Genomic DNA, 24,012 nt, shown 5'->3' on the forward strand with positions numbered 1-24,012 from the left:
CCCCCCCCCCCCCCCGTTTTGGGGAAGAAAAAGTGCGTCTTATACGACGAAAAATACGGTACAGGTGAACTGTTCAGCACCAATACCACCTCATTAACTCTTGCTGGACTATGTACCATTTTGGGACTGAGATTAGGGGATCCCTTTGCAAAGGAGAGGCCCCTGGGAGCTGGGAGGGAAATTCTTCATACCTATTTTAGATAGATGTATGCTGTTAGATAGAGACCTTGCTGAGTATATCATTGTATACTACTTGCTTTCCCAGCACCGCAATAAATCTAACCTAAATTGGGACACCTCATATCTGCTGGTCTTTGTTGAGACCCCAAACCTATACATACAGTTTCAGTTATTACTGTACTCATTTTTTGATCACTGAACTAGACAAAGGTGGATGGAAAAATCAGTTCAACTCCACAGATGTTAGGTGTGATGGTAAAAAATTACCAAGTGGTCCATTGAGTTTTGTGCTTTGTTTTTGGTCTGACAATAGACCAATATTCATCCCAAGCATGTTTAAATTCACTTACAACTTTTGTTGTTCTTGTAACATGTTATCTGACATTGTGGATACACTGCATTTTACAACAATATATAATAACACTTTTATAATTTTTGTAACACAATGGAGCTGTATTTCACATTTACTGTGATAAAGCAAATAATAAAGATCATAGTGACATTAAATATATGTATATTATACACAGCCTTTATAACTTACCTGATAATCCTGGTGCTTCTCTCTTGAGTATATTGGAAATAAGGGTTCTTTGGAACCAGTGACCTACGCCTTCCACTTCCCACAGCAGCTCTTGATCTCCGGGGTATTTATGTAAATATTGCTTGCAGGCTATAAAATAAAGAATGATGGGTCACAAAATAAAAACAGTTAATTACACTTCTCAGGAAAGGAAAGAATAGCAAAAGGGATTAAAAAAATAGTTATTATTCTCTATTGCCTTATCTGGGTATTCCCTCCTCAATCAACATTCTTTTAGAATAAAACATTTCTGTTTTTATTATATACCTTATAGCCAACCTAGTGACATTATCATTGGGTTCTCTAATAAATCTAAATATAAAATCTAATAAATTCAGGTAGATCATGGCTGGAGAGACCTCAGCATTATTTCATGCAGTGTGCTGATTCGAAGAAAGAGTTATGTAAATATAACTCTTAATTGGTGGGTGGTCTTGAGGACTGGGCCTTTCTAGGCAGACTGCACTGGCATGAAGACTGCTCTGAGTAACATCCCCGAGTAATGCAGAGGATTTGTAAAAATGGGAGGGACAGGCTAGATGATGCTGGGTGTCCTTTGGCCATTATAAAAGGTAGGCTTAATATGGTTTATTGAAGTTTTTGATGCACATTGTGAGCTCCCAGTAAATTTTCAGTATGGTAAATAAGCCTTTTCAGCCTTCAGTTATAGATAAGAGTTCATCTTTAAACTAACAGATGGTTTCTTACATTTCTGAGACACTGTTTTGGTGCAGTTTGTTTTTTGAGTTCCTGGATCTGCTAGAGCCATTATAAAGGATTCCCACTTTTCTTGCCATTTCAATATTATCTGAAATGCAATGTCTGAATTTTGAATTGGAACATATTCATTTTTTTTGGTATCTCACATGTCACACATCTTAATTTATTTTGAAGCACTTAGGCATGATACATCATAACGTCTACTTTTTATTTGATTTTATCGAACTAGTAAATAGCATGCATTTGAAATGCAGGCCCTTTTTCTCTGAGAGATGCATTTTGCTTTGCTTTTGTCTAGACCCCTTATTTACTGTAATGGAGGAAATGAGAAAAGTGGTTTTGCAGTCTGCTGGAGAAAGGATCACAGCACAATAACAGGAACAGGTGTGAAGTCCTGTTGAACATTAACAGCTGCCCTGTTTGTCTTGTTACACAAAGCAGACTCTGGGCAGAGATCTCTTATGCACCAATCAGCCAAAACATTAAAACCTCTGACAGGTGAAGTACATAACATTGATTATCTTGTTACAATGGCATCTAACAAAAGCTGGGATATTTTAGGCAAGAAGAAAATAGTCAATTTCTGAATGTGATATGCTGGAAGCAAGAAAAACGGGCAGGTGTAAGGATCTGAGCAACTTTAAAAAAGACCACATGGTGAAGTGCCTGGGTCAGGGCATACCCAAAACAGCTAAAGTGGCCCATAGAAGGACAACCATTGAATTGAAGAAAAGATACTTGGTACCCAAAGCTTATTGATGCGTGTGTGGGGTGGAATATTGTCTGATCTGGCTAATATAGCACAGGTTGCCAGAGAACTTGTTGACCATGACCGGATGGTATCGGAATACACAGAGCATCCAACTTGCTGCATTTGGGACTACTCTTACTAGCTCTGTGCACCACCAAGTGTTCTTTCAACAGGCACATAAGTACGGGAAGTGGACCATGGAAAAAGTTGGCTTAGTCTGATCAGTCACATTGGAAGATCTTGTGGAACGCCCAGTGCATTTCAACCCTTTACCTGTGGAAGATATAGCAGCAGAATGCACTATGGAAGGCAGGCCAACAGAGACAGTGTGATTTTAAGGATGTGTTGCTAACAGGACACATAGGATGCAAAAGACATCTTCGAAGCATCGATGGATTAGGTCAACACTGGGTCCCTTGGCAAAACTGATTTGGGGCTTAAGAGCCCCTTGTGGCTGAGTAGGGTTTGGGTCCCCCATTCAGCAGAACACTTTGCACCTCCCTATGTCTGTCTTTAAAGATCTTGTAGAATCCATGCTTCTACAGTTTTGGGCTAATCAGTGTATATTAAATGGTGAGGACAGGAAGTAGGCACTACTTTTATAATACAAAATCCACCTACTGCAATAATTAAAGTCTACTGGGTTAGCAAACACTAAAGATGTTAAACCCTTAAATGCACAGAACCGGCACTGCTTTTATTCTAAGCAATAAAAACTCTATTTATAGGACTATCAGAAAGATAGATACCGGCTTAACAGAATTTACAGAGCTCAGTGGTTCTATACAGGAACATTCACTTTGTCCCTAAACTTATTATTTCCCAGGGTTTCCACACATTCTAAGAAAATAGGCTTGTTGTATATTTAGGACATCCCTGCATAACATAGCAGCAGGAAGATACAAAACCCTCCACTGAGACAAGGTTAAAAATACACAGCACAGAGGCCTCAGCAGACACCGGGCACAATGGCTGTTTCCATAGAAACCCAAATCATTCTCATATCTCCCAGTACATGGTTACGCTTTAGGCAAGCATAAAGTTAACAATCATATGAATCATTTGATACACTAAAAGACGTGTAAACCCCTTTCAGTGACCTTAAACAGCATAAAGACCAGGCAGAGTCTTTATGTATCAGAAAAAATGAATTACTAAAAAAATACATCTGTACAAAGTGAGGCCGATGAGGAAGCCAGTTATGTTGTCTTCCAGTAATCTGCTTTATTAAAGGATCACTATCATCTGTATGAGTAATGCAACGATAAGCAGATTTATAATGGAGAGAAGATATTTATATACACCTTGCTGGGTTACACACACCACAGGCAATATTTTACAACCCATTCATGAAGCACAGGCCATGTGGAGTATTCAGCACCACATTCAAAGCTCTTGTAGCTTGTTTCTGTTGTTTCTTTTTTTTTGTTTTCATTCAATTTTATTGCACCTATTATACAAATCCAACCTTTTAATTTCACTAAACTGGGAAATGGCAGCTAAGGGATTAATGAAAATGTGCTGGGTCCTGAAAGCTGAGAGATTATTTCATATAAGAAATAAGCAGAGGAGTAGGTGCTGAGAGGTTAAAGAATAACCATTACCATACTGAAGGGGTTTACCATCATGTTCATCAATGTTTGGGTCAGTTGTTAGGTTGATGTGGTATTTAGTTTATATGTATTTGGATATTTTCAATGCCAGCTTTTTTTGGCAATCCAATATTTAAATCCTGCCAGTTACACCACTTCCTGCTGCAGGATGACAATGCTTGTTGGCTGACAAGTTGCTACCCTTCGCCTGGCAAAAGCATTTTTGGCATGCCATTTTGCATGCTTTAAAGCAGAACTCCAGGAAAAATCTAACCCCTGCCTACAGTTACCTTTTGACCCCAATGACAAACTTCTGGTTTGAAAATATAATCTAATACCGGTTTTTATTCACATAAACTTGTGGTCAAATATTATTTCCATGATAGGGCCCATGTCACTCACTGTGTATCGCAAACACTTGGCAGTTCATGGCTCCAGGGGAAGGGTTCTCTCAACTTCCAGAAAAGCAAAACATCATTACAAGGGGACTTTCAGACTCCACCTGGTATGGGCAACAACCCCATATCCAGGAAATGGCACTAGAAAGGGACCTGAAGTTAAGGAAAAAAGTCTATGGGATGAGTTATTTCCCCCCAGAGAGGGACTTTAAGTAGAAATTGGTATAAAGGGACACCTCATACAGAATCATACACTTTAATTCCCTCTAAAACTTCTCCACCAGGTAACATGTTCTGTTTTTATAATGAATAGATTCATTTTGTAAAGCTGTAATAAAAAATGAACATAAGGTCCAAAGCTATTCAGATAGACATGAATATTTTAAGAACTAGATTCACTGTGGCTAAAGGACACCTACATACCTGCATGCACTGTAGGTGATAGGGGATACCTCAGGCCAAGTGTTTCTTCTGTAAAGGAGTCCACATAATCTTCCAGCATTTGCAAAGCAAAATTTTCACCTTGGAATCGCTTCCTAACAAACATGGTGTTCAGGACTGGAAGCGTGTACCTTTGAGTAAGATACATGTGACATATACTTCCTGTAAGAAAAAAAAAACAGAATGCAATAATACCTGATAGAGCTAAAGACTTTTTGCACAATAGGAATGATTTATTACAGTGCACTAAGGCTGAAAAAAATTATCATGGGAGAATCTGGGTGATCTAGCAAACCTAGAGGAGATTTCTTAAAAATCATTAGCTGACAAATGTTTTCAATCCTGGACCAGAATTATTCCAGGTTTGCTGGGTCACCCAGGTTTTCCTATGATAGTCTATCTTCCCAAGCCTGGGAGCATTATAGTTTTGGAGAGCTTTAATAAATCAGATCCAATGTGCAATTATCAAGAAGCTAGGAAAAGGTAAGGAAGTCTAAGTTGTCCTTCTACTAAAATTATCACAAAGTAGAACTATAATATACATTTAAAGAAAAAAATGAATAAACCGGACCGTTATGTGGCCACCTTTTCTACCACCAATTTTCTAAGTTACTTTTTACATTTGTGCAAAGTTTTCTATATTTAATAATGCATTTCTCAATGTTTTTTTTAAATGCAAGTTATGTAGGTATTTGCTTTCAGCCCTATACAATCTCTGTTAAGGAAAGCTTAAAACTGGAAAAGAAAGAAGCAGCAGGAACAGTACGTAATTGGTATTAGAGAAATGACCTGGACTCCAGGCTGCAATTAAACTGTATATATCTCAGAATGTAAAACTTGAAGATCAAAAGCAAAAACACCTTTGGCAGGTAACAGTATCCTACAGCTGACCACACACTTTACAGTCTGACTGTACAATCTAACAACTAGACTGGACTGGATACACATTAATTACTAATTATTAATTAGTGGAATTTTACAACCAGACTGCAATTTATATGGTGAGCTTTATATATTTTGCTGAGTAGCCCCTTAACTAGCAGCTTTAAAGCAATTCTACTACTCAGGAATTTTAAAAATAACTTTTGTTGAAGAACGCATAAAAAACAACTGACCTGCAGGCTTGACAGAATAAAATCCAATTGCTTCCCCCTCCCTCCACAGAATTTTGGCATAATCTGAGCTGCTGTGACAGAGAAAAGGGACCTCGTCCCGCTCCATCTCTTTCTTTCTATAAATAATTCGGTTTAGTACATAAAGAACTACTCTTTCTCCAAGAGTCCGGACCTGCATAGAGAAGAGACAAACATGCTAGATATTATACTTCATCTCCTGCAAGGATTTAACAAAGAATCAGTGCAAAATATTTTCCATTTCAAGGTGCAGCATTCTCTATTTAAAAAAAAAATTCACCTATTTATTTGTTAAAAATGCAGTTATGTGCGAACGCAGACTAGAAATATTGCTGTGCTAACGATAAAATTGTTCACAATGCTGGAATTTTTTTCTGAGCAACCAGACAATGCCGAGGTGTGATATACATTGTAATGGACCATTCATACTGATGTTCAGGTGTTGTGATTGTCTGGATTCAGAAACAACACCTGCGCTTTTTACCTGCTTCTGACTCACATTTATGTTAGAATGGAAGTCAATGGGAATGTGTTCAAAATACCTATAGCATTTTTCATTAGTTTGTTTTGATTTAAGTAGGAATTTTAATGAATTGCCTACCTCGGACATAAATAACCTAAAAAATGCTGTTTGCCTTTCTTCAAGACTGCCAAAAATTGTGAAAAGGAATTAATATTCCATCCAGCAAGTATGCTATGTCTTTTGAGTCAGTTTACACACCACATTGTGAAGTTTGACGAGTGTTTTTCATATTTTTTGGATAATGTTTCAATTTATTGTTTGTTTATTCAATTATTTGTTTATTTCATTGCCACTCACCTGAAAAACAAAGATAGTGAATGTGGAAAGGTGATGGTTCCCAATTTTAAAACACAAAATGTATGGAGATTATAGAGAGAACACCTTGCTTCATGATATTATTCTGAAGTATCCACACAGAATCTACATTAAACCCAAAATACAGCATCAAACAGATAATATAATGTGGGCCTTTTGTTGGTGCAGCAGAAATATCAATTAAATGAATAATCACATTCCTAATTTAATGTGAGTTTTGTTGAGGGAGAGAGGTAGGGGTTTTGACTTGTGCTTATTTAACTGAATTAGTTTTTATGTTAACATATTTTTCTTTTTCCAGCACCAAATTTATGTATTTGAGCCACAATTTCCATCCCATCCACTTATATTTTCCATTGAATTCCAAGAACAATTGGTTACATGGAACTTTTTCCAGCCAAGGAACTGTGTCCATAGGTGTTTAAGCATTATTCAAGCCTTTACCTGCTGCAGGCCATCCCGAGATGGTTTGGAGGTCCTAACTGTATCCTCGATTGTCCACCAATGATGAGCAAGATACAGAGCCACAGCTATAGAAGAATAGTAAAAGTTAGAAAACAGAAGTTGTAAACTGGCAAAGTCTTGCATTCACTTAACACAGTTAGTAATGATAATAATAATAATAATTATTATTATTATTATTATTATTATTAATAATAATAATAATAATAATATTAAAAAATAGCCTGCCATTTTATTTGTACACATCTTCAAAAAAATTACCAATTTTACAGGAGTTTTTTCTGAACCCTTGCTTCTTACTGCTCAGCAGAATTATAAAGACAGATCCCTCCTGTTTTCATTATGATCGTTCCTTGTTTGTTGTCCGTGGATCTGCCAGGATGGTCGTCGGAATGATGCGAATGTACACAAGTCAGATAATTCTCATCTGATAATCGCCTCAGGGCTGATATCGGACATGAATCTGGAGTGTGTACGTTTCCATCATTCCGACCATCCTGGCGGATCCACAAACGACAAAACAAGGAACAATCATAATGAAAATGAAGGAAGAGAGCGCAGCGGGGTGTCACTCTGATGAGACAACACTCGCTCATGCATAGTGCACTCTTTTGCCAGTGGAAAGAAAGGCGAAAGATCCTTTCCAACAACAGTTATTGCACGTGTGTACCCAACCTTACTCCTTCACCTCCATAAAAACCCTAAACTACAGTTACATCTGAACTGTGGATTAGGTCCAATCATAGGAATTACAGTGATCCATGCATTTAAATTCCAGGGCCAAAATATCCATCTCATCTTCAGTAGAACTGCCTAAAGAATCTATTAATACCAAACAAAACAGCAAGACTCCTTTATTATGATATAGCAAGCTGTCAATAGAAAAGGTCAAATTTAAAAAAAAGATCTAGAACATATTATTTCAACTCTTCAGAAGAAATAAGCTAAGCCACTTAATACAATACCATATTATTAACTAAAAACATTTGAATACATTTTTAACTAGATCCTCTATTTAATATTTTAATGTTTTTATTGAGCAGACAAAGGAAAAGTACAAACAATAGGGGGGAAGGATGAGTACATCAGGAATATAACAAAGAAACAAAAAAACATGTTGCAAGGAGGATGAGGCACTTAGATGGGGGAAAGGGAAAAGGCTCTTGGTGGGGGGTTTCATACAGATGAGTAACCATACTGTGATTCTCTTGTGATATCAAGATTTTTTTTTTATTTATTATTAAACAGGATTTATATAGCAGCAACATATTATGCAGCGCTGTACATTAAATAGGGGTTGCAAATGACAGACAAATACAGACAGTGGCACAGGAGGAGAGGACCCTGCTCTGAAGAGCTTACAATCTAGGAGGTGGGGCAAGTAACACACAATAGGATGGTAAAGTTAAGCTTATCATTGTAGATCTGCTAGTTTATTATCCTACCTGTCAGTGTATCCTCAGGTGCAAACAGAGCCAAGAGTTTTTGTGTATAATCTCCTCCATAGAGAGGAACATACCCTACTGTGGAGAGAATAATTGGCACCTGGAAAGAAAAAAAAAAACTTATTACATGAAAGTATTGAACCAAATATTAGTGCTGTGTGGTTATGCCTTGCTGCAATTGTACAATTACTGCACATACAGGATGTGTGCAGAAGATTACAAGAAGAGAGCAAATACCAGACCAGTCATCCAACAGAAAGAAAAGGAGCAGCAGTGACTGGTCTTTGTAACTGAATGCTCATGCACAAAGCCTACCAAGACTGAAGTAACATAACATATGTTAAGTTTCTATTTCAGTTTCAGATACCCAATGTGCTATTAGGTTCATTCTTTTTATACAGACTGCAGAAACTCTGCTGTGTGAAATTCGCTATTCAAAAATGATTACCTCTCTTCCATCTCGCAGGCTGAAGTACTCCGGGTTATCAGGATCAGCACATCTTAAGTATGACAAATAATCTTCTGACAAATTTTCCAGTTCATCATGACTGCAGTTATCCAAAATATCAACAGGGAAGGCCATGCCTTAAATAGCATAAAGAACAGAAAAATTCATTATTATTTGGGTTCTACATTTTATGATTGTAAACAAGCAAGAAGGAGGAGATAGATTAATGAGCTTTTTTCCCCACTAAAAATCTCCATGAACACTAAAAATCGTACTTAATGCCAACTTGAAATTTTAGCTTATATCAACTAAATACATTTCATCAGTATTAAAACAAAAATTGTGACCCTTGCTCACTTTTTGTACAAGCAGTATTTTCTCCATTTAGCAAATAAGAAGCGTTCTGCTGCTTCTCAGTAGAAGGATTGAATGGCTGATGTCTCCAGACAGAGAGCAAGGGCCTTTTTCTTGCAGGGGACAGGCTTTTCTACTTTGTACACCTTTTATATTCACTTGCAATGAATTTAGCTGTTTTAAACTAATGGTTTCTTTTTTTCATGCTGTCTTTACAGTCATCAGAATGTCACCTGAAATGTTAACATTTATTACATTTATGCACATGCCTCATTGTTCCTGACAGCTTTCGATAAGCTTTGCTGTAAATGATTGAGAATGCCGTAACAACAGCCCTGCAAGTAAACCCTTCCTGAGCCAAAGGTTCAGAGCTTCAAGAATTACATATTTGGGAAGAAGTTTGTAAGTTTTAGCCTATAAACTTCCATACTAATCCTGGCAAAAAAGTGAGATAAGGCAAGCTGATATCAATGGGTTCACTAGTGCTGCTCAATTTTGGACAACAGATCAAAGCAATTTTGCAAACAGGATTTTGTGTTGTTTCTTCATTTTTAGACAGGGGGCTTGGGGGAATAAAATGACAGAGCCACTAAATGGACCTCATCCACCTACCTACCTCACATATTGGTAGAACTCCTGATCTGATCTGAGGTCTGCCTGCTGGTTCAATTTTACATTATGTGTAAATCAGGGTGGCTTTATTTGACATTCCAATGCATTTTTACACACAAAAAAAAAAAACACACACACACACACACACAGAAGCATGATTTAGCGAATACTCTAAATGCTTGCCACTTACCAGGAGGACTAAAAAGGTAAAAACATATTTTCCCCATTTACAGTTAATAAATGCTCAGTAGAATATTGGTGTGATAGATTCAGTAGCTAAAAATATTTTACGAGAAAGATGCCTGCTGGTGAATGGCATTACATTAACAACAACCAGATCAGTGTTAGAATAAGGTGTGCAATATTTCCTGGTTCTGAGCTGTTATGATTGTATATCTTCCCCCCCCATTCTACCAATCCTAGTGGTTGAATGTTTTCCGTGTCCTCTGATCTGTCAGTTCATATGTATGTCACAGCATCTGTGTCCCTCGCCAGATGAGCTCTGATAGGCCAGCAGTGATTCTGCCTGGATGAACAAGCTCTATAAAGCCTTGAGCAAATGCACTCATTAAAACACTCATGCAGAACGGATATTGAAGTGGAAAAGAATGTCCAAATAAAACAAAAATGTACCCTGTGTGACTGCCTAAAAATATGAAATACAAGCTTCATTCAAACTTGGTGCAGGCATTGAGAACACAAATCCAGCAAAGACTGGGGAACTACCTATCGCTACTAAATACATGAATGAGCAAAATGTTTGATGTGACCTGTTTAAAGTAACCCAAATCCCTCACTCCTGGCAGGCTCTCATACACCTTTGTGCTACCTCAGGCCTCCAGGAAACTGGCAGCCTTCGTTTTCCTAGCAGCCCAGCAAGCAATCAGCAAGGCCTGGAGGGCCTACCATGTAGCGTTTGGGGAGGTTGAATCTAGACTAAATGTCTTCATGATCAACGAGAAATTAACCAGCATCATAACAGACACTAAGACAGACTCTTGGACCGAAGCACAACACCCTGCTCACCCCATTTTTTTCTTCTACGCCCCTCCTGCTTCCCACCTACTTTGCCTATTCCTTTAGCCTTCCTTGGTTCCCCCTGTCCTATCTCCACAATCCCCCGACTTGGGCTCACTTTGCGTATCCGACCCATACCGATATCACATCAGTGAAGCTGAGGGGTTCAGCAAACCTGGAATGGATTTCTTTAAAGTAATTTGCTATTTGCTAGCAAATTTTCAGAAACTTGGACCTGACCCACTTCAGGTTTGCTGGATCACCCAGATTCACTGATTAAATGTATCCTCTCCAGCCTTGGGGATCTTTAATAAATCAGGCCCACTGGGTCTAAAATATGGTGTGTAATGAAAATAAAAACGTTTTATTTAAAAATTTACTATCACAGCCTCAAATGAACTACAATGGTTCAAAATTCCATGAGTGTGGCCTTGCTGCACCCCTTCTGCTTCCAGGTTTACCATGTTGTGAATTCATAGATGCTCTTCTGCATAAAACGGTTATTTGAGTTACTTTTGCCTTTACACCAACTTGAACCAATCTGGCCATTCTCCTCCAACTTTTGGCATTATCAAGGCATTTTCACCCAGCCACTCACTGGATATTTTCACCTTTTTAGACTATTTTCTGTAAAACTCTAAAGATGGTTGTGTGTGAAAATCCCAGCAGATCATTTTTTTCTAAAATATTGAGACCAGTCTGCCTTGCACCAGCAACCATGAGATATTTAACCCCCCTAGCGTTCTAATTCTGTCCGTATTTTCATGCAAAAAGCGTTTTTTTGCATGGAAATTTATTTTACATTGTGGGTTTATAATTCTTAGACATAACTCACCGAAATATGTCCAATATTTTTTAAATTTATTAATAAACTTTAAATAAAAAAAACACAAAAATCTGTTAAAAAAATTATAGCATATAATTATTTATATATAATATAAACATTTCTTTGGGTATTGGATACAAATACAAAATCATTTGAATTTCCCACCGCGCCTCCCGCATGAACCGACGCATGCACTGAAGTCACCGGGAAACCCCGGAAAACGTCTCTGCACACGCAGGGAGAAGATTAAAGAAGGAGGATGCCACGGGAGGACCTGCAGGGACAAGAAGGATGCCGGGGGATGCCAAAGAAACAAGGTAAGTGGGTTTTTTATTGATTTTTAGTGACCCCGAGTGTGACTCGGGATTACCGCTTTTTGCATGGAAAATCTATATTTTGTGGGACTGCCCGTAACAAGGGGTGTCAGAGTGGTCAAAACATGAGACATGAGCAGGCTTCTAGGTAAAATTTCACACAGGCTCCGGCCTGTATCTTTTTTGCAGCAAATGCAACAACAAAACAATGGTGGCATGGCTAAGCAACTAACTGGCTTACTCAATTCCCTGACTGACTAAAACAAATCATTAATACAGACACCTTTCATATATTATAGCAAAAACTCACATATAGTCTTGTGGAGCTCTATTACCTCCCAGCTTTGAGAACACACTGAGCACCTGACAGCATAACGCTGCCTGATTAAATGGCACACCTGTGCTTCACCTGACTTCATGAGTCCGGTGGACCAGAGAAACCCTCTCACTCTTTTTCCCTGGTCACACTCAAAGACCCTAACAATCCAGCTTTCCATACCAAACAGAAAAGTCAGAAAATACAAACCATTTCCGGGAGCCCTAAAACATATGGGTGGGCCCATCCAGCCCAGGGTATGGATATAATTTTTTTTTTTTTTTAACTTAGTAACTAAGCAACATACTTATTATTCCTGCCCACAACATCATCACTTCTCCCTAAACACTCTCATACTCTGAACCCTGGCTACAGGTGACATGTTAGATGTAAAAAAAAATGAATGGGTGCAGTTCAGTAGGGTCTGCCGCCCTCCCTAAAATATTTAGACACAGGTTCTTTAGGAAGTATGCAAGCTGCTGAGCAGAACCACCATTTAAACATGTTTAAATTTTTTATAACAAAAATTATATATGCTATAAATAAATAATAGTGTTACTTTTACCAGTGCCTTTAAATCTCATCTAGGTGGGGTTTACATCTATTTTAGAGTCATGAATTTAGTGTTTGGATCATCCAAATCATTATCAACTGATTGTCACATGTTGCACACTGCAATGTTTACATTACTAAATATAATAAAAGTCACAATACAGGTAATCTATTGTGTAGATTGTGATGATAAGATAAAATATGTATAGTTTACCAGCATCGTGCTCTTACAACTTGTGTGCTGTCAACATTTCCGGACTTAATCTGATGGCAAATAGCATAATCCTGTTTATCCGTATCAAGAAACTGGCATCCCCTGACCTACATTGCTATGGCAGAATTCTCTGACAGCATATTTTCCTGAAGCTAGATCACTAGAAATGCTAGAGGAGGAATATTTTTATGTTAAAGCTTCAGTTATCTAAGTGTCAAAAACTGGATTTACATGTGTAACAATATAGAGAAGCCAATCAGATTCTATCATGTTTCCAAGGCAAGAAACACAAAAATCTGGTTGCATATCAGGGGCAATGCAGACCATTAAGGGCCCATTTAGACCTATACTCTGCAAAAATGCAAGTGAATTACTGTGTGTGTTGCAATAATGAACTGCCTAACAGCCACACAAAAAAGTGGAGGCAATGCCAACCATTGCACTACATGTGTGGTAAATGGATGCATTGGGGTACCTTTAGGAAATAATGGCAATGAACAAACCTGCATTATGTGTTTGTGGTTATGCTCATTTGAACATTCTCACAGCACATTGGACTAAATGGGTCCTAAATGTTTAGTTTAGCTGCCTTTACCAATCAGATAATTAAATTAATTTTTTAGACAAGAACAGGAAAAACACAGCTTGAATCCTATTCTAGATCCTATAGGAAGCATAGATTTCCTGCAGACACTAGGCTCTAACTAACTAAGTTGTGATAATTATTTGCGATAATAACATGAAAGCTGAAAATGAGTTATATTGTTAATGATACTTCTGTACTCTATCCAAACATTTTATATCTCTACCTTTAAAAGTTTAACTTTTGATATGTTAATGAATAAAGAGCTGCAACAATTTGTGCCATTTATATGTCCCTTAAGTTTAGCTTTAAATTAAAATGAATTAACACAAAGCAGACATACCTACCCAATATTTTACATCTTCTGAACTATTAGTTTGACTTTGGAAGGGGTGATAAGAATGAACAGCTGATATTTAGTCTATTTCCCTGGGCTACTGCCACTCAATCTCATCCTTTACCTGCCAAGCTGCATACAGGTGTCAAATACATGAGTGCAAAGTCATTAGAAATGTTTCCCTGGGCAAGATTAACTACATTTTCTAGGTATGTAATGAAAAAAATGCACAGATTAAATTAACATTCATGTAAGCAATGTGAGATGTCTATTACTATTTCAGTGTCTGACCAAGGGGAATCATATTCAAAGTTCATCTTTACCGCTTGCAGCATGAAAAATAAAATATATGCATCACTAGCACTGACCAATTTATTTTATATTTGTGGATGATGTGTCCAGCATAGTTTGTTCTTTTTAAATGACATATGATTATTTTTACCCAGTTCAAGATTACTCATTTTGCCTTGCAGCATTTTCCCATGTGCACAATATTAATATTTCAGGAGTCATTAAAGTAAAAAGTGGTGATCCTGTCACTGTTAAAGGGTGCTCTATCACGGATACCTCATTTTTTCTCTTGTGTTGTCACAGGGCTTCTGATGAGGACTACTTCAAAAATTGCGATCGGACAGGTGCTTCATTGCAGAAGGGTCAGGTGAGGCGCCTTCTGCAATAAAAAACCCTAACCAGATTGCTGTTCCTGCTGTGTCACGAGCAGTGCCCTCTTCTTTTGCTCCCAATCCGGATTGTCAATCTTCAGTCATCTTCATCAACATGCACCTGCTCATTCAGTCCTGGAATCTCCAGGGGATGCCAGGATACCTGACGTGACATGGCTTCCTGCATTGAGCTGCACATGCACTTAGAAGATTGCTGTCAGGATCCGAACCCAGGGATGCTTCGGTGTCTGGCTGCAGCTCTGTCTACTGTGCCACTTGAGGGTTTGCCTTTTGCACTCTGTTGGATTCCTTGGACAAAGTTACCCTGATACTTATTATCTTACTAACCCTTGAACTCCTGGCCCCTCCTATGAACTTCCTATTCTTCCTGGCCCCTTCCATGAACTTCCTAACTGCTATTGTTACATTGCGCTTTCCAAACTGTTACCTGTGTACCGACCCTTGGCTGCTGTTTAAACGACTACTCTTCCTCGCACTCCGTCTCCAACTTACACCATTGGCTACCGACCTCGGCTTGTGCTTTGACTAAGTTTGTGTTTGCTCCTTATCTTCTACCGCTGCTTGTGCATTGATCCTGAACTGCTTCCGCCTGTTTGCTTGCTGTTTCAGCCTCTCTGAGCCTGACCCCTGATCATTACAATTGCAGGCAGGCAGGTAAGTATATTTTATTGAAGAAGGGATACAAATATCCTCTTTAAAGGTTTGAGAAACCCGCTATTATTTTAAAGGGTCCCACCACTATAGAACCTTTATCTCAATGGCAAGATAGAATCTTGCAGGTGACAGTTAGAATTCTTAGTCACCTTCCACTAAATCCAGTTTGAATAGGTTTATTGTGTGTTGCTGTACCATTTTTAAACCTTCTATTTCCACGATGCTTTTGAAGTCAGACATCTCATGAGTGATTAAAAGAGAACAAACCCATATTCGCAATCTACCAGTGAATTGTTGATTTTTTTCAACTGTGACCATATTGTTAAAACCAGAGCTTTTTTCCTCACTGAACACACCGTGGCTGAGCAGCCTGTGCTTGGGAAGTGTCATCAAGTGCAGCTTGAGCGGCGTGACTTGTGACAACATTTGATGAGGGTCGGTTATTTGAATGTAACTGACAATTTCCCGCTGACACAGTGATTCAGAGAATTCTGCTCACGGTGGTTTTCACCACCGTGAAAATTCACGGTGAATTCTGCGCAGGTGCAGTGATACATGCCGGTTGGACTGCGGAAAAGGTAAAGGAGAATTACAACTCTAAAGCCCTCATTAAAGCTTTCCTTACTCTCTTCTCCTCACATACCTCTGTATGGAGTGCTCTCTGGGAAAAAGGTCTGGCACCGTATCTGGAGGACGATGGGGGGAGACGGACAGTGTCTGGAGGATGGGGGAGACCTTTACTCTGCATACATTCTAAACTCAGAAGCTCTAATAATTTATAATGTATCCTCAGTCCTCCATCGGATGACATTCAACCATAGATACTAACACCAAGGAAAGGAGTCGAGAAGATTTGTTGAACGAAAATTGGACAAAACTTTGGAATTTAAAAAAAAAAAAAAACACTGGTAAAACCAAAACCAAAATTCTCTTGTATGGCTTTATCTTGGGGGTATCTTTAAAGGAAAAATACATTGGATACAAGATGCAAATTCATGTGTGCTTTTAATACAAAATGTTCTAAAATATTTTTATTTTATTTAGTTTTTTTTACTAATTATATGTTTTAATAAATGTGCCCATTTCCTACAATAATATATATTAGTAAACATATTTTTTTGGTAAATTATATAAAGTTGTATATATACATTTTATATTATAAAATTGTGGTACCCTTTACCTATTTTAAAAGGTCTCTAAATAATATTATCTTTGAAAGTTAGGTATTTTTCATACAATCTATATTCCCATTTTTACATTTATGTAATTTGCAAAGTGTTAATTATTTGGAGAATTAAAAACTCCCACATATTCAGGTGTTCATTGCTATCTTTGTTCCCCACTTGGGAGATTCACTCTCTCTGTTTGTATTAAACCATAATTACTGGAACAGAAGGTGATGGCAATCCAATATTCTACAGTTGATGCTGAAGTAGGAGGTAAAGTGAAATCCCCCATAGGATTAATCCAACTGAATGTGAAATATATTTTAGGTACTCTGTCACAGGCCAATATGAAGACACATAACATTACTATAGGTGCTAATATGCTGAATATAAACTGACAGGCTGTTAGGTGGAGCCTGCAGTCAGTTACCATGATCTCCTGTTCATGATCCCTTTCACAGAGCCAAATACCTCTGATGATGATCTATGCTTGCAGCACATACAGTCAAGTTCTTAGATATGCTGAGAGCAAAGAACAAGATTACAACACTGTCTGTGTTTTGCCTTTAGTGGCTAGTTGTTACTAGTTGAGCAGCATAAAATTATATATTTTTATAGTTTATAAACTTTACTTTATATTAGTAACAAAAAGACAAGGTCTAAGCCTTCCTAACAAAAAGAAATGACAAGCTAATCACTGAAGAAAATAAACAAAATTTATTTCAACTTTGTTAAAAAAAATCAAGATACTATATATTGGGATTATTATTTATTAGAATAAACACCTGTCCAACTTACATGACCAACTTTACACATAAATACATCCCTTACCACCCTCTCCGCAGCTTCAACTACCTACTAATGGCCTCTTGACTCATAACCTCTTCACACAGACGACTCCAAGACTTCTAGAAAGCTGCCTCCTTTCTCTAGAATTAACATCTTGCCCTATTAGGCTTACTCCTATTTCAACCACATTTATACAAGCCCTCAAAACTTCCTCTCCAAACTCATCTACCCATCTTTCGTAACCATCTCCTAACAACAAATTTATTAGAACAAAAACACAGGACTTTTTGAAGCCACCCATAAGACATTGAATGTGTGTCCTCAAAAAGCCTGCTCTTTTTTTGTTCTAATTGAATTTGTTGTAAATGCTGCTTGGGGATGAGGCATATATTTGTGGTAATTACCTGGTGGAGGATACCAATTTGTTTTTCTATATAAACCCTTAACCCTGTCTTAACCATTAGCCACAGTTCCGTTTCTCCTACCAATATTTATACCATGAGCCCATGTTAGATTGTATGCTCAGTTGGCTAGGGCTCTTTTCTCCTTCATTGGATGTATTTAAAACTATGCAGGGTTGTCATCTGCAGCCTCTAATTATTGTACATTACTGCACAATAAGTTGGCAAAATAAAAAAAAAAAAACAACCTTCCTGGCAGGAAAAGAATCACATTTTGTTTCTTTTGACAAATTTGGCATCACACTTGTATCTAATACTTCAAAGTGTTTTAGATCCCTGGTCCTTTGCAGAGCAATGTGGTTCCCCTGATGTGTCTCATCAAAGGGGACTATAGTGCCAAGTGGGGGCCACACTTACCAATACACCACAACAACAAAAATATGACAGAAAAGTATTAAACTTCTTAAATCAGCCTTTTTTGGTAACAGGGTCACCTTAAATACTGCATACTTGCATACTAATAGAATGATGGTCAGTATAGCAAACTGAGCAGTGGAAACCAACGTTTAGTATAAGGTATGTTATCTTTTAAAGTGAAACTATACTTCCACATTCCAAAACTAAAAACAGGCAGGATTTTTATAAAACATGGTTACCTTCCTGTTCTTATTCTTTTCCTAGTACACTAAGCTGTACATGCACAGATAAGTAGAGGATGCTGGGATATACCAGTGTCTAAATGGGAGTTCTGACTGAATGAACTCCCGTGTGCATACGTGGGAATAACTTCACTATTAAAAGGGTCTATGAATTTAACCCCCCTAGCTTTCAAATTATGTCCGTATTTCTATGCAAAAAGTGTTACAATTTTTTTGCATGGAAATTTATTTTACATTGTAGGCTTATAATTCTTAGGCATAACTCACCGAAATATGTCCAAAACAAAAATCTGTTAAAAGGGTGCATAAAAATAGTGAAACCTGTAATATAACTGTACAGTATCATATATATAATATTCTTAATATTAAGAAGAATATAATATTCTTTGTATTAGACTCAATACAGTTATTTTTTTATTGAATCCAATACAAAATTATTTGAATTTCCTGCCGCCCCTCCGGTCCGCACCAACACATGCACCAACCTCACCGGTAAACCCCAGAGAATGTCTCTGCAGTCGCCGGGAGAAGACCGAGAGAGGACACCGCTCGCGGACCTGGACGAACGAGCAGGAGGCTGGAGGACGCCAAAGGAACAAGGTAAGTGAGGTTTCTTAGCGACCCCGAGTGTGACTTGGGATTACCGCTTTTTGCAAGTAAAATCAACCTCGAGTCACATTTGGGAATAACACTAGAGGGGTTCAAAAAAATTAGATCAAGCAGATATGCTTATTTTATGGGGACATTAGGGAGGTATCAGGAAGTTGTCCTAATCCAAAGCGAGTAGAAATTCCACATTTATCTGATACCAATGCACACTGCAAGAACCCCCCGCCCCCCATATGTTTGCTCCATAAATTACAGCAGAATGTTAGATTTCCCCTCACTGTCCCCAAAGACTGACCCTAAATCTCACTGAATAAGGAATCTTTACCCTGCAATGCTAACCCTTCCCATCCTACCCAAAACCAGGCAACAAAACATTTTGGCTGGAGTAAGTTTTTTCTAAATATAGTTTTATACCATCTGCAGATGATGTCCTCTGTTTACAAAATGAACTAATAAACAACAATTGAGCACAGATACAACAATCTAAGGAAGCAGGAATGGTGGTTAATGGACAAGACACCAGACTCAGAAATAAAACAAGTGCTTGTGATTAGCTTTATTTGGTTTTTAAACAGAAGTCCCTCATTGTGGGCTAGAAAGACTGCTTATCTTACACTTTTATCCACCATGTTTAAAAAAAGCACACTTTATTAATAAAATAAAAATGACCTTTACTTCCTAAAGCACACATTTTGGCTTTGGTTACACTCAAACAATTAAAACAATTATCACAACCTCGTCAAATTTCATTTATCATCAGATGATGGCTTCAGCTATCACTCAAGATGCAAGTTTAAACCAGAAGGAAAATATAATATTTGTTGTCGCTCTTGTTTGGGTTCTCCAGTAAAGCACATGAAGTCCCATTCCTGGGATAATCTCAATTCCTGTTTGTCTACAAAAGAATGAGGAAATATGAGGAATGGGGCTTCCCAGGGATATATAAAGGTATTTGTTATTCTCATCTGAACATGGTTAACTGCATACCTTTACTTTGTCTGTGTGGAGCCTAATTCCTGAGATATTCCCATTTGCCTGCTTGTGGACTTGAAGGAAAAGGGAATGGGACTTATTTCAAAGATCCCCACTATGTAAATATATATTCAAATAAAAAAAAAAAGAACTGGCAACAAAAAAAAGGTAAAGGAATTCTATGATTTTTGTAGTTATTATGTTTTTAAAAGTCTTCTTTCAATTTTATATGTTAGGAACCTGTTTTTTTCATGGCATCTACTTCCTCTAATCTTGTGTATAGCATCACTTAAGTTAGGAAAAGGGGCAACATTCTGACCCAATCACGCTCTGCCACACACGTGTGATGGCAATGAACATGTTGACAGGAGGAAAGAGAAGGGTGAGTAGGGTGATGACCTACTATACTTCTATATATTTTCACCCCCTTGCTTGGGGATGTTGTTTTTATAAGAAGTTTTATAGTCTCCAAAAATGTTGGGGACATACTATATTTTCAAAACAGACAAAGACAACACGAAAAAGTATTTTTTAGAAGTATAAAAAGCTTTGTTTACTATCAACGTAGTGGAACATCCACCAAATGGGTGGTAGATGTTACACCTTTGCTTTTAACTGACCCTTGGAACACAAATTATTTTACTCACACCAATGATGGGGTACTATCCCTTTCATTTACACCAACAATGGGACAATATTTCTCCTTCCACTAATCTGTGGAGTTCCGCCATTATTTATTCTTACTGCTCACCAACCATGAGGGTTGTTTTAATCCAAATGACCACTGAACCAGGGCATCCTTTACTTCCATGACACTGGTTTCTAGCCCCAGTATGGTTCTCTAAAGCAGTGGTCACCAACCAGTAGTCCAAGGACCACTGGTGGTCCAAGAGAAATTCTTGGTGGTCCACAGAAAAATGTTGGACATTATTTGCAATTTTTAATATAATAAAACAAGAATAATATTCCAATAAATTCTTATATTCTGAATGAAAATTTCACCTTTATATTGCACTAAATTCAGGAACTGTACTAGAGACGGAAAAACAAGAGAGACGCAGCGTGACGTCACTGTAGTTTAAGTTGTATGAGGCAACCGCTGCCGAGCCATACGCCTCAGTATTGTTTCCTCCATTACAACAGTCACCCCACTCCACGAATACCGGTTCTCATCCAAGTGTTTTATTTGTTTATTTCTCTGATGCTCTTTTAGGTAAGTATGACCTTAACTGTGTATTTTCTTTAACTGTTATATTTAATGGCATCAAATAGTTTGACTTTGATAACTATCATTTTTTTTGTTTAGTCTTAGAATGATTAGAATGAAATAAACCCATAATGAATGAGAAAAACCAAACAAATATTTTGCATTTCTTTAGTAATACCAAAGATAATGCAACTAATGATAATAGTAACAATAGTAATACTTGTAAGGCCCAGATCTATGTCGGTATTCCCCAGACACCAATCCCCCAATCTTTGCCGCAGTCTTCGCCTATAGCAGCCCCAGCACAGGCTCGGGAGACTGGTTGGTCCCCCAGCACTCGGTTGCCTCCAGGACTTGGTGCGCAAAGGAGACTGTCTAGAGATAGGCAGGCAGCCGACCCGGCGCCCACTAAATGTAGAGTACAGAGCTACGCATGCAGAGTAAAAGACAGGAATCCAAAAACTAGCCAAGGTCAGAATACAAGAAATCAGCCCATCCAGCAGTACAAAGGGGTGAGGCATAAACAGAGTCAGGGTCACAAGTAGAGGTCGGTCCAGGCAGAAATCAAATGGATAATCAGAAAACAAGTGTAGGTCAGCAACAGGAAATTCACAAAACCACTCCAACACAGGTAAACCCAGCAGACACTATAACAGGTACCTCAGACTGGGAACAGAGAGGCTATAAAGCCCCAGCAGCCAATGACAGCCAGGATTAGCAGGAACTACTCAGCAATCAGCTGCACACAACTCAATTCACTTCAGCTGTGCAGCCCTAGTGCAGAGGATGCTGAGGGAGACCTCAGCCACAGAGATGCTGCAACCTACAGGGTACTGATCCTGCAACCCCAGTGCTACTGTTAGCGCAGCCGCCAGGGGGAATATGCTGCGCGAGGCCTCCTGCGGTGAGGTATCGCCTGGGTACTTACGCCCTGAGGGCACCTCCTAACAATACTTCACTTACCCGTGAGCTGATCAATGAATCAGAGCCTCCCTAGTCCTTATCAGGCAACATTAGGAAGATCATTATTTTACAAATGCATTTATCTTTTTTTTTTTTATTCATATTAATGGTCCGTGGGATTTAAAATTATGAATTTAGTGGTTCATGAGGTCCAAGAGGTTGGCGACCACTGGTCTAAAGGTCTTAAAAACAGCAAACAGTTTACAATTTTTGAGGACTAACTGCTCTCATTCTCAGCAAAAACCAACAATGTAAAGTTTAATACATGCAACAGAATTTGTCTATCATATGTAAACTTGTTGTACTATGTTACATATGCTAGAAGACAGGACTAAGAATGTGGTACAAGTATTAGACCAATACCCTGCTGGAGGTTCATATCAGTACTATCAAAGTGCGGGGTGGTGGTAGAGTCAAAGTGCAATAATTAACATTTTAGCTTATTTTAAACCTCTATGCTTACAAGTTGCAGGTTTATGGAGAACAAAAGTCTTCCCCAACAAATAAACTACCTGGAAAGTTTAGCGACCAAACATTTCCAATGCAACTGACAGAACAGACATTGTCAACCCAAACATTGTTAGATCTCTAAACAGGTAGAATGAACAATGACATATCTGCTTTGACTTCATTTGGTGAGATATACAACACTGGAATTTGCATTTTTTGGGACTCTAAGGTAAACCCTACATGGCTTACATGTGATATGTATAGGTAATTTGGCTTGGGGCCATGAGTTTTCGCTGTTCTTTCCACACAAGTATCTCATTTTATTTATGTTAGGGCAAAAAATATATTCAAAAACCCTCTGCAATACACACACTTTTCTCATGTTTTATACGAAGCCTACAAGCCAAAACCTTTGCTCAGTTACTCTGCAAGAACAAAGCAATAACCAAGCAACAAATGAAACCCATAACTGAGCTCCAGCAAACTCTCCAAGCGTGCTAAAATCAGAATATTCATTCAATTTACCTAATCAGGGTTCTATGTAATACAGCGCAGAAAGAATCCAGAGAACAATTATTGTGGTCACTAGGAATGTACTTTTGAGGATATTAACCAATTGGTATGTCACTTATGCTCCATGTACACATTTCAAAGTTTAGTTTTCATTTTTGAATGTAGGAGACACCAAACTTAATCAAACTAGAGGGGTAAACAGATCGTGGAATTTGCAAATTACATTTCTCAATGCAGTCACAAAAAATTCTGAACAAGAATCAGATACAAACTGTACAGCTTCCCTTTCCAGAGGAACACATAGCCTTTCTCAACTAAGGTTTCAATGTGCAAGAGGTTCCAATGTAAGAAGACATTACCACTGACCACCAATGATAATAAACACTAATATATGGGGGATTTTGTCATAATAAACACCAATGTAAAGGGTACTTCTCTAAATGAGCACCAATATAAAGGAGTCCTTCTCCCAATAAACACCGATATATCAGGGTCTTTCTCCTAATACACACTAATTTAGGGGGGTCTTCCTTCAAATGAGCATCAATGTAAGGGGGTCCTTCTCCAAATAAACACCAATATATAGGGGGCCTTTCTCCTAAAAAAACACCAATCTACGGGGGTCATTCTTCCATTATACATCAATATAAAGGGGACCTTCTCCTAATAAACGCCAATCTACGGGGGTTGTTCTTCCATTATACATCAATATATGGGGATCTTTCTCCTAATAAACACCAATATAAAGGGGTCCTTCACCAAATAAACACCAATATATGGGGGTCTTTCTCCCAATACACACCAATATATTGGGGTCTTTCTTCTCTTAAACC

The 24,012-nt window shown here is 38.1% G+C and overlaps 1 protein-coding gene across 2 annotated transcripts in view; it reads right to left on the bottom strand.

Annotated features, from left to right (window-relative positions):
- Nucleotides 1-24,012, bottom strand: part of FAM169A (family with sequence similarity 169 member A) — a 37,565-nt gene that overhangs the window by 12,308 nt on the left and 1,245 nt on the right. For both annotated transcript variants that reach the window (XM_072416267.1, XM_072416265.1), the window contains exons 2-7: nt 8,989-9,125; nt 8,541-8,640; nt 7,078-7,163; nt 5,778-5,949; nt 4,645-4,824; nt 722-850 (exon numbers count right to left, since the gene is read on the bottom strand). In XM_072416267.1, the coding sequence (XP_072272368.1) occupies nt 722-850; nt 4,645-4,824; nt 5,778-5,949; nt 7,078-7,163; nt 8,541-8,640; nt 8,989-9,123 (802 nt within the window). In that variant the 5' untranslated portion in view covers nt 9,124-9,125. The remainder of the gene's footprint in view (nt 1-721; nt 851-4,644; nt 4,825-5,777; nt 5,950-7,077; nt 7,164-8,540; nt 8,641-8,988; nt 9,126-24,012) is intronic.

Source organism: Pyxicephalus adspersus, chromosome 6 (assembly GCF_032062135.1).
Source record: "Pyxicephalus adspersus chromosome 6, UCB_Pads_2.0, whole genome shotgun sequence".
Classification (NCBI taxonomy): Eukaryota; Metazoa; Chordata; class Amphibia; order Anura; family Pyxicephalidae; genus Pyxicephalus; species Pyxicephalus adspersus.